At 32.4% G+C, this 14,496-nt stretch overlaps 3 protein-coding genes and 1 long non-coding RNA gene across 9 annotated transcripts; 3 read left to right on the top strand and 1 right to left on the bottom strand.

The window, feature by feature from the left end:
* Positions 1 to 1,715: 1,715 nt before the first annotated feature.
* Positions 1,716 to 3,965, bottom strand: LOC106339813. Of its 5 annotated transcripts, none has more exons than XR_001269233.1 (5): positions 3,054 to 3,965; positions 2,650 to 2,866; positions 2,481 to 2,579; positions 2,130 to 2,272; positions 1,725 to 1,995 (listed from the first exon to the last, which is right to left on the bottom strand). It is a non-coding gene; the product is annotated as an uncharacterized LOC106339813 (long non-coding RNA). The 5 variants fall into 5 exon arrangements; XR_001269235.1 differs by having other exon boundaries at positions 2,130 to 2,267; XR_001269234.1 differs by having other exon boundaries at positions 1,716 to 1,995; positions 2,481 to 2,900.
* Positions 3,966 to 6,364: 2,399 nt separating this feature from the next.
* On the top strand, positions 6,365 to 7,081 carry LOC106337482 (defensin-like protein 193). The gene is made up of 2 exons (XM_013776594.1): positions 6,365 to 6,434; positions 6,789 to 7,081. The coding sequence occupies exons 1-2, from the start codon at positions 6,380 to 6,382 to the stop codon at positions 7,046 to 7,048; spliced, it is 315 nt and encodes a 104-aa protein (XP_013632048.1). The 5' UTR covers positions 6,365 to 6,379; the 3' UTR covers positions 7,049 to 7,081.
* Positions 7,082 to 7,473: 392 nt separating this feature from the next.
* LOC106337480 (protein SUPPRESSOR OF GENE SILENCING 3-like) lies at positions 7,474 to 8,753 on the top strand. 2 transcript variants are annotated; one of them, XM_013776593.1, is made up of 4 exons: positions 7,474 to 7,551; positions 7,632 to 7,828; positions 7,920 to 8,046; positions 8,119 to 8,398. In XM_013776593.1, the coding sequence occupies exons 2-4, from the start codon at positions 7,655 to 7,657 to the stop codon at positions 8,142 to 8,144; spliced, it is 327 nt and encodes a 108-aa protein (XP_013632047.1). In that variant the 5' UTR covers positions 7,474 to 7,551; positions 7,632 to 7,654; the 3' UTR covers positions 8,145 to 8,398. The 2 variants fall into 2 exon arrangements, 1 of the variants encoding a protein (XP_013632047.1); XR_001269026.1 differs by lacking the exons at positions 7,474 to 7,551; positions 7,632 to 7,828 and adding an exon at positions 8,406 to 8,753 and having other exon boundaries at positions 7,909 to 8,046; positions 8,119 to 8,321.
* A 4,618-nt stretch (positions 8,754 to 13,371) lies between these two features.
* LOC106337479 (defensin-like protein 193) lies at positions 13,372 to 14,290 on the top strand. Its single transcript, XM_013776592.1, has 2 exons — positions 13,372 to 13,506; positions 13,869 to 14,290. Exons 1-2 carry the CDS (start codon positions 13,407 to 13,409, stop codon positions 14,126 to 14,128), a joined length of 360 nt encoding a protein of 119 aa, XP_013632046.1. The 5' UTR covers positions 13,372 to 13,406; the 3' UTR covers positions 14,129 to 14,290.
* The last annotated feature ends 206 nt before the right edge of the window (positions 14,291 to 14,496 follow it).

The raw sequence follows: 14,496 nt of genomic DNA, 5'->3' as shown, positions 1-14,496 counted from the left end.
GTCTTGAGTATCTTGGCATTTCGTAGAAGTTGTTAAGGTAACATATAGTAGTTGTTGATCAGCTACCAAGTTCGTATGCAAGTATGGAACAGCCTTTGCGTTCTTGTTCAGCCCCTGTTCAGAATTAACATGAACCATCTAACGCATTAGGGTTAGTCTGAATCTGGGGAGCTTCATTAGAAGCAGTAGGGAAACTTCCTGGGATTGTGACATCCTTTTGATGGAGGCAATATTATTTTTTGTTGCAGGATGAGGTTAATATCAACTACTGACGGCGCCAAGAGACTTAGAAGGCAGAAAACTTCGCTTTGTGGCCTAAACTACCACATTTCTCGTACATAGAAGGGATCCAAGTATAATAAACCTTAATCAGATAAATAATGCCTTGCTTGTCATCTAGGGCTATAAGCTTTGGAAAGTCTCTATCTACCTCCATTTCATCTATTAGATTCACCCATGTTGGTAGGATCCAGACAGACGAGCTCTGAAGCAACAAGACTTATTCGTAATCTAGAGTAGCAGCAAAATGTTCTTTAGATTGACCCATACCAGAAGTGTAGATATTTCATGAATTTAAAAAGAACAAAACTAGCGAGTAGTTTGATGAGAGATATGAAACATATAGAATGAATAACAGCTTTTAATAAGAAATCTTACAGTTCTTACTCCAAATCATGTTTACTACAGCATGAAAAAATCCGTAAATTTTGCCTGTAACATATTCATCTTTATTCCTATGCCCTAGTATAAAGACTTTCGAAGGAATGGATACTAGCCTGTAGGTGGGAGTAACAACCCGAAAAAATTATGCGACTATGGACTTAATCTTGTAGCCTACGGGAAGTGAAGGGTTCTATCAGCCTTAAGTTCAAGAGGCAGGCGTCAGTTCCATCAGCTTTATGATACTAACAATTCTAACTTTGTTAGAAATTACTGCGATAAACATTATATATATATTTCAAAACAATTTATAGTCCACATTTTTATTCATGAATAAGCCAAATCAACAGTTATTTAATCGATTTTTCCAAACCAGATTACAAAACATTATAAAAGCATACACACATAGAGAAATTCAAACACAAAGATCAATCTAATTAAGTTCAACTGATCGAACAACTTTTTTTCTTTCCAAGCAGCACAATTCGTAGGTTTACGCTTTGCAATCGTAACAGTTACAAACATGTGCGTCACATTCCCCGCGGGCATATCTTTCAATCGAAGTGCAAACACTGTCGCAAGTATCCTATCCTGTCCATCCAAAATACTGCAGATCCCTTCCGGTGCTATGACGCTTGGTTTAACCACGCAGTGAGCTTTTCCATTCGGTGTCCCTGATTAGAAATTCACACGTGTATATAGATATATAATTTTCTTTAAAAAATCAGGTATATATAAAAGAATTTGATAAAACATATTCTTAAATAATTCAGAAATTAAATGATTTCATTTGAATTATATATTATAATTTATATTACCTGTGGAAATCAATAGAATGATCATCAAAAGAGTATAGATGCTCATACTCTTTGTCATTTTGTTTCTTTTCTCTGTGCTAATTTCAATTTACTACATGAGAATACTAGGTTCTATTTATACTTAAGATTCTCTTGACTTCTTATTAGGTTTGATGGATGATGAATAGTGATGAATAGTAATGAATGCTGGCCACTAGCGGAATTATTCAACCCTTTAAGGTGTGTACAGCCATTGATTGTTATGCAGTTCTTTTTAAAAATAACTAGGATCTGACTGCGCGCCTAATTTATTTTATTTGCTTTATATAATTAAAATAATTAAATATTTTATCCACAAATTGGTGCAAGCACTAAAACTTATTAGAGTTATATGACGTATATCCTCCTGGATAGAGCGCATCAGCTGAAATTTTTGAAGTCAACTAAAGAAGGTTCATGATGTCTCCTGTGGACGACTTCTTTTAGCAACTTTTGGTTGCTGGTCATGTGGTTCTTCGCAAATTCTTGTTGCCTACGCCTACAAAATAGAAAAGTTAAGACACTACTGTCGATAGTATACATTGTTAGCTGAATTGTATTCCACTGCGTTTGTTCTATTAAAAAATAAAAATACATCCCTTATAAAAGAAACTGGAGATAAGCGAGATTTACCGAGAAGGACAGTAGCTATTCAAACACCAATCTCCACACGTTTGATATGTACTCAAACTGGGAGACAAATTTGAATTTAAATAGACCCATAGTTCTTCAAGTTAAGCATAACTTTTGAAACAGACTTATGTTTGCACCCTGCACTAAATATAACATGTTCACAATCAACACCAAGCATTAACTTTCCATTATCAATAAGATGCCAGGTAACAAAACTTTATGTAGCTACAAGAGAAACTTTAGCATAGGAAAAAGCAATAGGAGCAAACTCAAACGCATCAAACCATCAAGGATGGGACCCGCACAGAAAGTTCAGAACTAAGCATCAAGGAGTCGAAGTAAAAGAAGTACCTAAAATTTTTCGAACCCGGAATAAGCTCCCGAGTCTAATTTCTTCTACAGTGTGCTAAAATTCGTCTGATTCGTGATAATCTCATGATAACCAGGAATCTACCAAACAGAGGTAAGTCAAACGTAACACTAATTAGCTTTAACAAAAACAAAAGGGACAGACAGTCACCTCTTTAGTATCAGTCTATTAAATGACAGTATCAGAATGTTCCGGCTTAGGAATGGTTTTCAAACTAATATATCCAGAGACCTCTAAAAGGTTGAAGAAGATTTATCTTCGATTTTCATTTTCTTGGGGCGCCATTTAGAGTTGTAGACTTGTAGTAGAGGCTTGCTTACTATTGCTAATAGTTGAAGGTTCAGCTCAAAGGTCCACCTTGATGCCACTGCTACCATGTCCAATAACAGGTAATCAACAGTCTCCATGAGTTTTTTTTTTTGTAAAAACAGTCTCCATGAGTTTTAAACGAAAAGAATGAAACAAAGTCTAAACATTTAGGCATAAAGAACAAAACTTTGAATAGAAAATGGAATAATTGTGTAGTCCGCAAGAGGAAAGAGTCAAAACACAACCTTGGCCATTAGAGGATTTGAGATGTAAGTGAAGTCGAAGAAGAAGACTTAGCAGACGCAAGTGAGAGCGTTCTCTGCAATGGGAAAGTTTCAAATCGTCCCACAAGTTGTTTTGTTGCTTCCTTATCAAAGAATTAATGGAAAGGCTGGGTAACATCGGGAATAGCTCCGGTGAGATCTAGAAGCTTCAGGGGGATTAAGCTCTCCACCGCAGATGATGAACATAACGACGCCTTTAGCAAGATTTAACACCTTCTTCATCGTCCCCGTCGTCATCTCTCTCCCCTTAGTCGCCAAGGTTAGTTTTTCATCTATCTAATAAAATAAGATTAGGTTAATGTAATTGAAATTACGATTGTTTTTTTTTTTGCGCAACAGATAAATTTTTATAGAAGCTTAAACGAGTTGGCCCAAGGGGGCAATACAAAGGTGGGCTTTAGCTAAAGAGTCCGCTAGCCCGTTAGAGGCCCTAGGGCAGAATGAAAAACGACAAACAGAAAACAGAGAGGAAAGCGAATCGATGTCCGACAACACCCCGTAGAGTTTTGTTGTCGGTCTTCGCTTCGTGTTGATCGCCGTGATGAGCGCTTGAGCATCTGATCGAAGCCAGATCGAGGTGAAGCCGAGTGAGAGGGCGTGTAGTAGGGCGTCTCTAATGGCTAGAGCTTCTGCAAGGAGTGGTGACGCAACGTGGTGATGAAATTACGTTGGTTTAAGTATTATATTGAGGTGGTTTGATAATTTAATAGATTTTGATTCAGTGGCATTCACTTGTAATTATTGAGGAAAACCCATGGTTATTTTCTTTTTGTACTCTTGTTTTGATAGATTAGATATTGTCAGATTTGTTTTCGAGGGTGTGTTTTATTCACCTGTTTTCCGTGTGTTTAGTAGTATTTGTATATGTTTAAGCAGTCAAAGTTTATCTTAAATCATGTTGATCTGTAGTTGACAAACAAAGGCTTAGGCACAACCCATTGAGGATGTAATTAGAAGAACTTAAATCACGGCCAAACCCATGTGTTATGGTGATTGTATAGTATGTTCAGGATTTGATATCTTGATTGCATGTGATATCTTTATATTCCTCGTGTTCTAAAAAAATATAATATCATTCCTCAAATTGCAATTTCCAGATTATTGATACCTTTTAAACCTTTAAAGTTTGTTCATCAAGTTCATCTTATCGTTTTGTCGGTTTTGTTAGTTCATCGTCTCATAGAGGTCCATTGCATATTTGCATGCAAAAAATGAAAGCAGTCTAGGTTAGATGTATGTATATATTAGCGGGTGCCTATATAGGTTATAATGTCTTTCTATTGGTGATTTAGTTCATTTTCTAGATAAGTTGTTATGTTTCCCTAAAGTAACTTTAAAATTTTGTGTGTATTTGGATGTGTAATTGAGTTTTTATTTTGGAAGACATGGGGTGTATATGTCTATCCATTTTCTGAAGTAGTAATACGCATAATTGTTTTAGCAGACCTGTCATTAACTAACACATTTTTTTTTGTCAATTAGCAACTGTAAAATGGAGAGTTGAAATATTTAATAATCTAGAACGATCGAGTTCATTTTAGCGTGTGTACCCAAGATGAGTTTTAGCATATTCATAGGCCTACATTTCACTCTCTTCAAAAAAATCCTAGTTTAGTCGCTATGTAAAGTAACTAAACTTGACACAGTATAACTACTCATCAGTTTTCATTTTTGAAACAGCCAATATAAATTTCCAACACACTAGATTTCATTTTCGAAACAGCCAATATAAATTTCCAATACACTAGATATATATATCTTTGGGGAAGCATCGTGACCTAGCGATCAAAGTTGAAAGGTTTATAGACTATGTCCAGATTCGATTTGTCAAAAAGTACAATTTTTTATAGATTATTCGATGAAAGTGTAACGTAAGTTTCAAAATGCTACAAGCATAAAACCGTGTCGTATGATGCGGAAAAAAAAAATTCCTTGAAAAATGTCGGATATGCAGAATCGTCTATCAATCATCATATATAATAGAAATATAAATTATATGATGATATCTTTGAGATCTGAACAACGATTACAAAAAGAAACTTCTCTTTTTCTATCAAGGTGAGATTCATTTATTTATTGTGCACCAAGGTGAGATTCATAAGAGATAAATATTCTAATCATAACCTAAGAGCATCTTCATCCCAACTGCATAATTTACTGCAAAATAAAGTGAAAAATGCAGTTATGAACAAAAAAAAAACATTACTCCATTTATAGAATAATGATTTTTTGTTTGTTCATAATAACATTTTCCACTCCATTTTACAGTAAATTATGCAACTGGGTTGGAGATGCCCTAACAACTAGAGAAATTAATCTTATAAGATATGGTAAGTGGTGGTTGAGATGTGGACATGAATCAATTCAAGTTACTATATATGCATCTAGGACATTGTCACATAAAACCCAGCCTTAACCAGATAGTAGGGAGAGTTAACTGCGGACTGCAGAATAAACCCATAGACATTGATCAGTAGTCACTACTACAATCTGTAAAAATCAGCATATGTAATTGGTAACGTTCTTTAACTGTGTACTCGGTACTCCCTCTGTTTCAATTTATTTAATGTTCTTAAAAATATTTTTTGTTGCAAAAATAATTGATGTTTTTACTATTTTAGATAAAATTTAATGTTATTTAAAATTTTTGACTAATTACAAAATATTGTATTTTTATTGGTTAAATTTAATTTTATTTAATGATATCTTATGTTACCAATATCAATTATATAGAATTATGTAAGTGTAAAAACTTTAAACACCATCTACAATGAAGAAGAGGGATTATTTGACAAAAAGATGTTTATCCAAACATAGTATCTACTAGTTATTAGAGTGGTTGTTGAGGTTTTTATTTGTATTACTTGTAAAAGACATGTGAATTTGTACAACATTAATGCTCTATTAAAACACTTGATCTTCGAAAACCAAACTTTTATCCGCCAACTCTAACATTTATTGAGGAAAATCATGGCCACACAAATAATAAAAATGGTGTGCAATAAATCAATATAAATAGCACCACAAGGATGCAAAAATGTTCATTAGCAACATTACAAAGGTGTTCGTGCAAGAGAAAACAATGATGAAATATATTTCTATCTTAGCCATCTTGGTTCTATTCCTAGTATTCTTTGGTAAGATAATGATGAGTAACCGGGCCTCGTGGTCTGGTGGTAAAGGAACCTCAGCTGAGGTGTCCGTCATCACGAGTTCGAGATCCGGCTCACAAGGATGCAAAAATGTTCATTAACAACATTACAAAGGTGTTCGTGCAAGAGAAAACAATGATGAAATATATTTCTATCTTGGCCATCTTGGTTCTATTCCTAGTGTTCTTTGGTAAGATAATGATGAGTATCAGTCGCTGTTACATTTTGACGTGTATCATTGCCACTAATAATTAACACATATGAAGTACATGATATCATTAGATCAATTGTTAACGATGAGGTATGTTTTCATTTTAGCCGTTTATAGCTCTCTTCCTAGTGAATAGTGTCGTATTTGGTAACAAAAAGGATCAACCACTATTATATTTTTACACATTTTCTGATTATAGTAGGATACACACACACAAACACACACACACATATACATATAACATATATCATTATCATCATGCATGATCATACATTGTTTTATATCTCAACTTGTATATATGTAAGATAAGATAATTTGTTGATAACATTACAGAAATGCCAACAATAAAGGCCAACGTCAATGAAGCTTGCCTCAGGGAATACAACCCCACCGAATTTGAGATGCCAGATATAGCTCTTTGTATGATTCCGTCCATGCCGTCTATGTGCGTTAAAAAATGCAGAGAAACTAGGGAAGGTGCTAAAGGCGGAAAATGCGAATTTGGAGAGTTCCCAGACGATGTTAAATGTTTCTGCAACTACTGCTTTGCAGATCCTACACCACTGCTCATAACCAAACCAACGGATGCTTGAAGCAACGTCCCACAGAGTCCAATATTTGAAGCTTTTGATTGTTATCTTATGTGTTATTAAATTCTAAGTCACCAACTAATAATCAAATATATATATATCTAACAATACTAAAAGTTGGATATTTTCAACAAAGAAGATGTCCACATAGGATCAAAAAATCAACTAATAGAAAGGTTCTTTTTTGCCACATCAGCACTGCTCCAAAACCTAATGTTCTTCGTTCATTGTTGATCGTCTCCGACTATTGAACTTCTTCGTCATCGTTCAGTTTTCTGTAATTTCACACCCTCTGCTAATCATTTGTAACGTTTGTCTCCCACTTCTAATACTCTTTAATATCCATTATTACTGCATCAATCGAAAGATGTGGAACTGTTGCGTTTCCCTTACCGCAGCACCCTATATATATACCTTCTTCACGCTTATATGTTCTTCACCTGATTAGCCAACTACATGGCCCGTCGCAACCAAGCAAGATATAGATTCCTTGCAACACTACGAAGGTTATCTCCCTTAGAGTTTTCATTTAGAGTTTTGTTTGTCCGTGTTAATGTTGTTCATGTATTTTTGTATGATTTGTTAGGCAAAATAAGGCTGAAGTACGGGATGAGATTGTACCAGGAAGTGAGGGAGCTGAGTCAAATCACTGAGGATAATCGGCAGCTATACTGGTTTAAGAAAAAGCAAACAAAACAGAACAAGCACGCCAAGGAGCTTGAGGAATCTCTGGGAATTTTGAGACATAGCATGAAGATGCAGCATGCGCAGAACAGAGAAGAGGTGTTTTAATCTCGAAAGTACACATATGTATTGTATTCCTACTGGTAAACTTTTTAAAATTTTTTTTTTAAAAACCCTTGATGGTTTGAAGATGGATTACATGACAGTTTTTCCAAAGCTTAAAACAGACAAATGCATGTTAAAAGAGACGCAAAGGAACATAATTTCCAGAGGCTCCAACAGCAGGAGCATGCTAAAGTTGTTGATAAAAGCAAGAGGTACGCATACATACTTACATAAATCATGCGCTACTGGTGAAAACTAAATTCTTCTGATTTGATCTTCTTCAGGGCTTAGGAGTTCTCTAGCTTCATAAAGTTTCAAGAGAAAGAGATGAAAACGTTTATGGAGGAGAGGGAGAAGAAGATGGCAGAGATGAACAAGAGATATTTCGAGGAGATGCTTGATCTAGAGAGGGAATTTGATGTCTTTGGAGCTGTTCATGATCAAGAACGGCTTAACGATGCAGATGACGCAGACTACTAGCTTTCATGTTGTGCTTTTGATATGTTTGTGAATCTATGGAGATTTTTTTTTATTGCAAACCTAATGGAAGGTCCCTTTATATTCTTTGCAGTGGTTATAAGCAGAACAACAGTAGCCGAAAAGCAGAGGGATACAACTTCATATCGACAGGTCGAGACATTGAAGCAGAAGCTAATGAAACTGATAAAAGAGAATAATTTCCTTAAACGAAAACTATCTTCTTCATAGAAGACCCAAAAACACATACTGCTCGGTAAAACAAAAACTTGATAGTCAAACAAGAAACATAGCTGCCTGGTTTAAGTTTTTAATTTTCAATATAAATTTATATCTTTTAATGCTATGTGAATTTTTATTCCATAGTTTATTTTCTATTGGTTGAGTTGTGATTTGGTAGATAGTTAATGTGCTTTATTTTCTAAATCTTAAAAAATAATTCTTTTTAAATTTTTGTGCATAGATTTAAAACATCATATATAATTAAAATTATATAACTATTCATACTTTACTTATATCATTTGTTGATGTTATTGTTAAGAACTAAATAATAATTTACTTATGCATTTTGGTTTAAAAATATTATCCATCACAACATATATCTATGTAAAATAAAAGTTTGAATATTCTTCAAATATAAAGTAAGTTAGAAACTATTCCCTCCATTTCTTAATTTTTTTTAGAAAGTATCAACTTAACATAGTTCACACAGATGTAGAAAAAAATTGAATTCATTTATTATTTTATTAATTACACCTATTTGACCAATACTATTTGAGATTATTTTTAGCATTAATGGATTTTGAAATTAATATTAAGCTCAAAGTAAGTATAACTTTTGCATTGAAATTCTAAAGTGATATTATTTGTTTAACAAGAAAAATGTTGAAATGACATTTTTCAAGAAATAGATGAAGTATATATAACTAAAATAAAAATTCTATAAATTTTAGTTTTATTACTGATTTTTAGACAAAAAAATATTTTCACGTAAAACAAACTAGAATATTTCAGAAACTATACTAGCTAAGTGATATATTAAAAATCTAAGATATGTGTGAAAATAACTTATAGAATCAGTTTTACAATTATTACTTTTTAAATACTGATCTTTTTAAGTTTATAAACACTTTAAGTTAGCATTAACCAAATGTTGATGTCAACTTTTGAAAGTTGTTCTACAACGGGCATAAGTCCTGAAGACATCATAGTAAGTGTATCAACTCATATAGATTCTAAAAATCTTAAATATTTTATAATCATGTAAATTTGAGCTAAATTGTAAGTAAAAACTGCAAGCTTAGTGATTTAAAGTAAAAAAAAAATATAAATCAACTGAGATTAACAATATATTTTTATAATAACCTACATATTTTTATAAGCTTAGTGATTTAAAGTAAAAAATATATAAATCAACTGAGATTAACAATATATTTTTATAATAACCTACATATGTAAGAAATTTTTTTTTTGGATAACAACTAAGGTTTAACAAAGTCTTTATTCATTTCACAATTGACCATCATCCCATACATATTTTAGATAGTAAAAATAATATATTGTGAGTTTTACAAATATCTAATTCAATTTACTATTTATATTCTTATAACATAGATGTAGTATATGTGTAATATATATATTAAATACAATGATGATATTTAAATAATCTCGGACGTAGCCCGGATAAAGTCTAGTAAATAAAAGTGTGACTTAGAATCTCCTCTGTTGTACGTGTGATTATTATATTAATAAATTTATGTGGTATTGTTATCGGGACATTTTTTTTTCTGTTACGCGTTTTTTTATAAAAATGCAAAACAAAATACGATGGCTTTCAAAATAAAAAAAGATTTAAGTATTTTTTGTTTGACTATTTTGCCAAAGTAATATCTCATTTGATCGAAATTCAATATGTTATTTGGCTATTAATGTTAATCGTATTAGTCTCTTACCGATAGTTTCTGTTAGAGATATTATATCCCACATCGGGAATTCTAATAGACATTAAGTAATATATAAAGGTGTGGAGTCAATCAATCTACTAATCACCAATTGGTTTTAAGTTGAAAGCCCATAATAAATCTGAATCTAACATGGTATCACAGCCCAGATCCTAAATACCCTAAACCCCTAATTAATATAACCCTATCCGACCGTGTATAAAAGGTCGTAATTATCTCGCTCGACCGAGCATAACTGTCTTAAAATTCTAAGATTTCTAGCTGATAAGAGTCATCATCTCGAGAAAGGGTATTAGAGATATTATATCCCACATCGGGAATTCTAAGGGACATTAAGTAATATATAAAAGTTTAAAGTCAATTCACTAATCATCAATTGGTTTTAAGTTGAAAGTTCATAATAAACTTGAATCTAACCGTTTTTAAATTTCTATTATTCTTATCATTAATTTTTTGAAAATTTTATTTGCACGACCACAAAATTGTAGCCCTAATTTTTCTTCTTTCGGTTTCGGTCAAGTCTTCAGGGAATCACATCAAATAACAGTATGTCAGTATATGACACTTCTATAGATTATCTACTAACGAATTAATACCTCTCATATCCACAATGAACCTAATAAATCCCTACGCGTTTTTCTCTCTCTCCTAGATCTTGTGTCCCTAACAGTCAGTAAAATGAGTATATTTATCATCACACAAAAAATTATAACTAGAAGCGGATCTTCAATTTTGTTTTTCTCGTTCAACGTATAATCATTGAGTTTCACACGCGTTACTGTAATTATTTCAAATAATCATTGGGTTTCTCACGTGCTTACTATTATTTACCATGACAGTTCAAACGATGAAAATCAAGTAGATCATGCAGATCAAGCGAAATAAGTACAGATTAAACAGATTATACAGGAGAGATGCAGATCAAACGGATCATGCATGAGAGATGCAGATCATGCAGGCAAATCAAATAATTAATATCGTTTTGAATGATAAAAATAGATAAAAAAATAAATTATATGTTTAAATAATAAAAATTACAATAAAATAAATCCAAACACATTATATAGAAATATAATACATAAACAACAATAAATCTTGCCCTAATACCATGTTACTGTAATTTTAAGATCAAATATGAAACATTAAATTTTAATGGAATATATATATATATATATATATAATGAAAATATTAAATAAATATAATAATCAAATTAAATAAAAAATTATATAACAAAAATAGAATAACCCAAAAATTATATAATGGAATAGCTAGTAACACAAATTAAATAAATACAATAATCAAAATAAAAAAAAAATTATATGACAAAAATAGAACGAGAAATATATAGTCAATGATAGTTTTTATATTGTTAAGATTGAAACCTTGATTAAAACCCTATATCGAAACCATAAACCCTAAGCAAACTGAAACCAAACCGTAACCCCAAAACGAAACTATAACAATAACTTGAATGAAAAATCGAAACACAAACTCGAAACCCTAATTGAATCAGCATAACAAATTGAAACTGAAAGCAATTCCAAATCCTAAATCAAAACGCTAACTTGAAACCCAAAATCAAAACCCTACTCGAAACAAAAGCAACCCCGAACCCTAAATCGAAACCCTAATCAAAACTCAAAATCGAAACCCAAATCGAAACCTTAGTCGATACCCAAAATCGAAACCCAGATCGAAACCCTAATCAAAACCCAAAATCAAAACACCAAGATCGAAACCCTAACCAAACAAAAATGAATCGATAGAAACAGAGAGATTGAGAGAAATCGAAACCTTACCTTGAAGATTTAAGCTTGGAGTGTGAGGACGAAGACGGTCGTTGGTTGCGTTTGCGGAGGTATGAGACCTGGCAGAGAGAGCTAGACGAGAAATCGAGAGAGCTTGAAGAGAGATCGAGAGGTTAGAGAGAAGGAGAGAGTGGTTGTTTTTCTCGTGTTTGAGACGAGACAAGAGAGAGATGAGACGAAAAATTAGAGAGTAAACAAAGACACGTGGGAGAGAGTAGGTTTGTAGAAATTTTGGGAAAATACTTAGTGTGGGAAATGGGTTTTGGGCTAAAAATTTGAGAGGGAATTAGTTTTGGCCAAAAACAAATTGGAGGTAATCATAACTTTATAGAAAATTAGAAGATTTTAGGGGTTAATAAGGGTTTGGATAGGGTTTTCATAAAAAAAAATTTAAGGTTTAGATACAGTTTATTTTATGGATAGGGTTTTGATATGGTTTTCATTAAAAAAAAATTAAGGTTTAAATAGGATTATAGATAGGGTTTTTAAAAAAATTAAGGTTTAGATAGGGTTTATAGATAGGATTTAGATTTCGTTAAAAAAAAGATAGAGTTTAGATAGAGTTTTCATATTTTTTTAATACACTCATATACTATAAATTCATATTTTACAAACGCTAAGATACATTCATATATCTTACATAAAACCTTATATTACACATTCATGTATCTTACAAACACTAAGAATTTATATTATACATTCATATATCTTACAACCCATTAAAAACTTATATCATACATTCATATATCATAAAAACACTAAGATCCTGAATCAGATCCTGAATCATATCCTGAGTCAGAATCAGTACATGACAGTTCTAACTCATCTTCAGAAAGGTATTCGTCATTGGGAGGAACAACCTGCGTCGAATCATAATCTGAATCATCTTCCGCAACATAAGTTTTAAAGCGTAACATTTCACTTCGTGCAACAACTTGGTTGTGTGTATCATCTTGTAACGTAGTAAGAGTAACTTCAGAAGTTTCTAGAACCCCTCTAGTCACAACGTTCGTACATGCCCACCAATCGTTTGCAGATGTGCCTCGAATCTGCAGATAAGGAATGAAACAAACTTGATCACAATTATCAGATAAGATAAATGAGTCATATTTTTCGTACTGTCAGCCGGGAGACACATCGACGATAAGATAAGATAAATGGGTCATATTTCTTGTACAACATTAATGCTCTATTAAAACACTTGATCTTCCAAAACCAAACTTTTATCAGCCAGCTGTAACATTTACTGAGGAAAATCATGGCCACACAAATAATAAAAATGGTGTGCAATAAATCAATATAAATAGCACCACAAGGATGCAAAAATGTTCATTAACAACATTACAAAGGTGTTCGTGCAAGAGAAAACAATGATGAAATATATTTCTATCTTGGCCATCTTGGTTCTATTCCTAGTGTTCTTTGGTAAGATAATGATGAGTATCAGTCGCTGTTACATTTTGACGTGTATCATTGCCACTAATAATTAACACATATGAAGTACATGTTTTTATTAGATTAATTGTTAACGATGAGGTATATTTTCATTTTAGCCGTTTATAGCTCTCTTCCTAGTGAGTAGTGTCGTATTTGGTAACAAAAAGGATCAACCACTATTATATTTTTACACAATTTCTGATTATAGTAGGATACACACACACAAACACACACACACACACATATACATATAACATATATCATTATCATCATGCATGATTATACATTGTTTTATATCTCAACTTGTATATATATATGTAAGATTCGAGAATTTGTTGATAATGTTACAGAAATGCCAACGATAAAGGCCAACGTCAATGAAGCTTGCCTCAGGGAATACAACCCCACCGAATTTGAGATGCCAGATATAGCTCTTTGTATGATTCCGTCCATGCCGTCTATGTGCGTTAAAAAATGCAGAGAAACTAGGGAAGGTGCTAAAGGCGGAAAATGCGAATTTGGAGAGTTCCCAGACGATGTTAAATGTTTCTGCAACTACTGCTTTGCAGATCCTACACCACTGCTCATAACCAAACCTACGGATGCTTGAAGCAACGTCCCGCATAGTCCAATATTTGAAGCTTTTGATTGTTATCTTATGTGTGTTATTAAATTCTAAGTCACCAACTAAGAATCAAATATATATATATATATATAGTAAATAAAAGTGTGAGTTAGAATCTCCTCTGTTGGTGTTTCAAAAAAAAAAAAAGAATCTCCTCTGTTGTACGTGTGATTATTATATTAATAAAATTATGTGGTATTGTTATCGGGACTTTTTTTTTTATCTGTTACGCGTTTTTTTTTATAAAAGTGCGAAAAAAAATACGATGGCTTTCAAAATAAAAAAAGATTTAAGTATTTTTCGTTTGACGATTTTACCAAAGTAATATCTCGTTTGATCGAAATTCAATATGT

Source organism: Brassica oleracea, chromosome C4 (assembly GCF_000695525.1).
Source record: "Brassica oleracea var. oleracea cultivar TO1000 chromosome C4, BOL, whole genome shotgun sequence".
Lineage (NCBI taxonomy): Eukaryota > Viridiplantae > Streptophyta > Magnoliopsida > Brassicales > Brassicaceae > Brassica > Brassica oleracea.
Note: the sequence above shows the minus strand (reverse complement) of the source record. Positions and strands in the feature narration are given on the sequence as shown.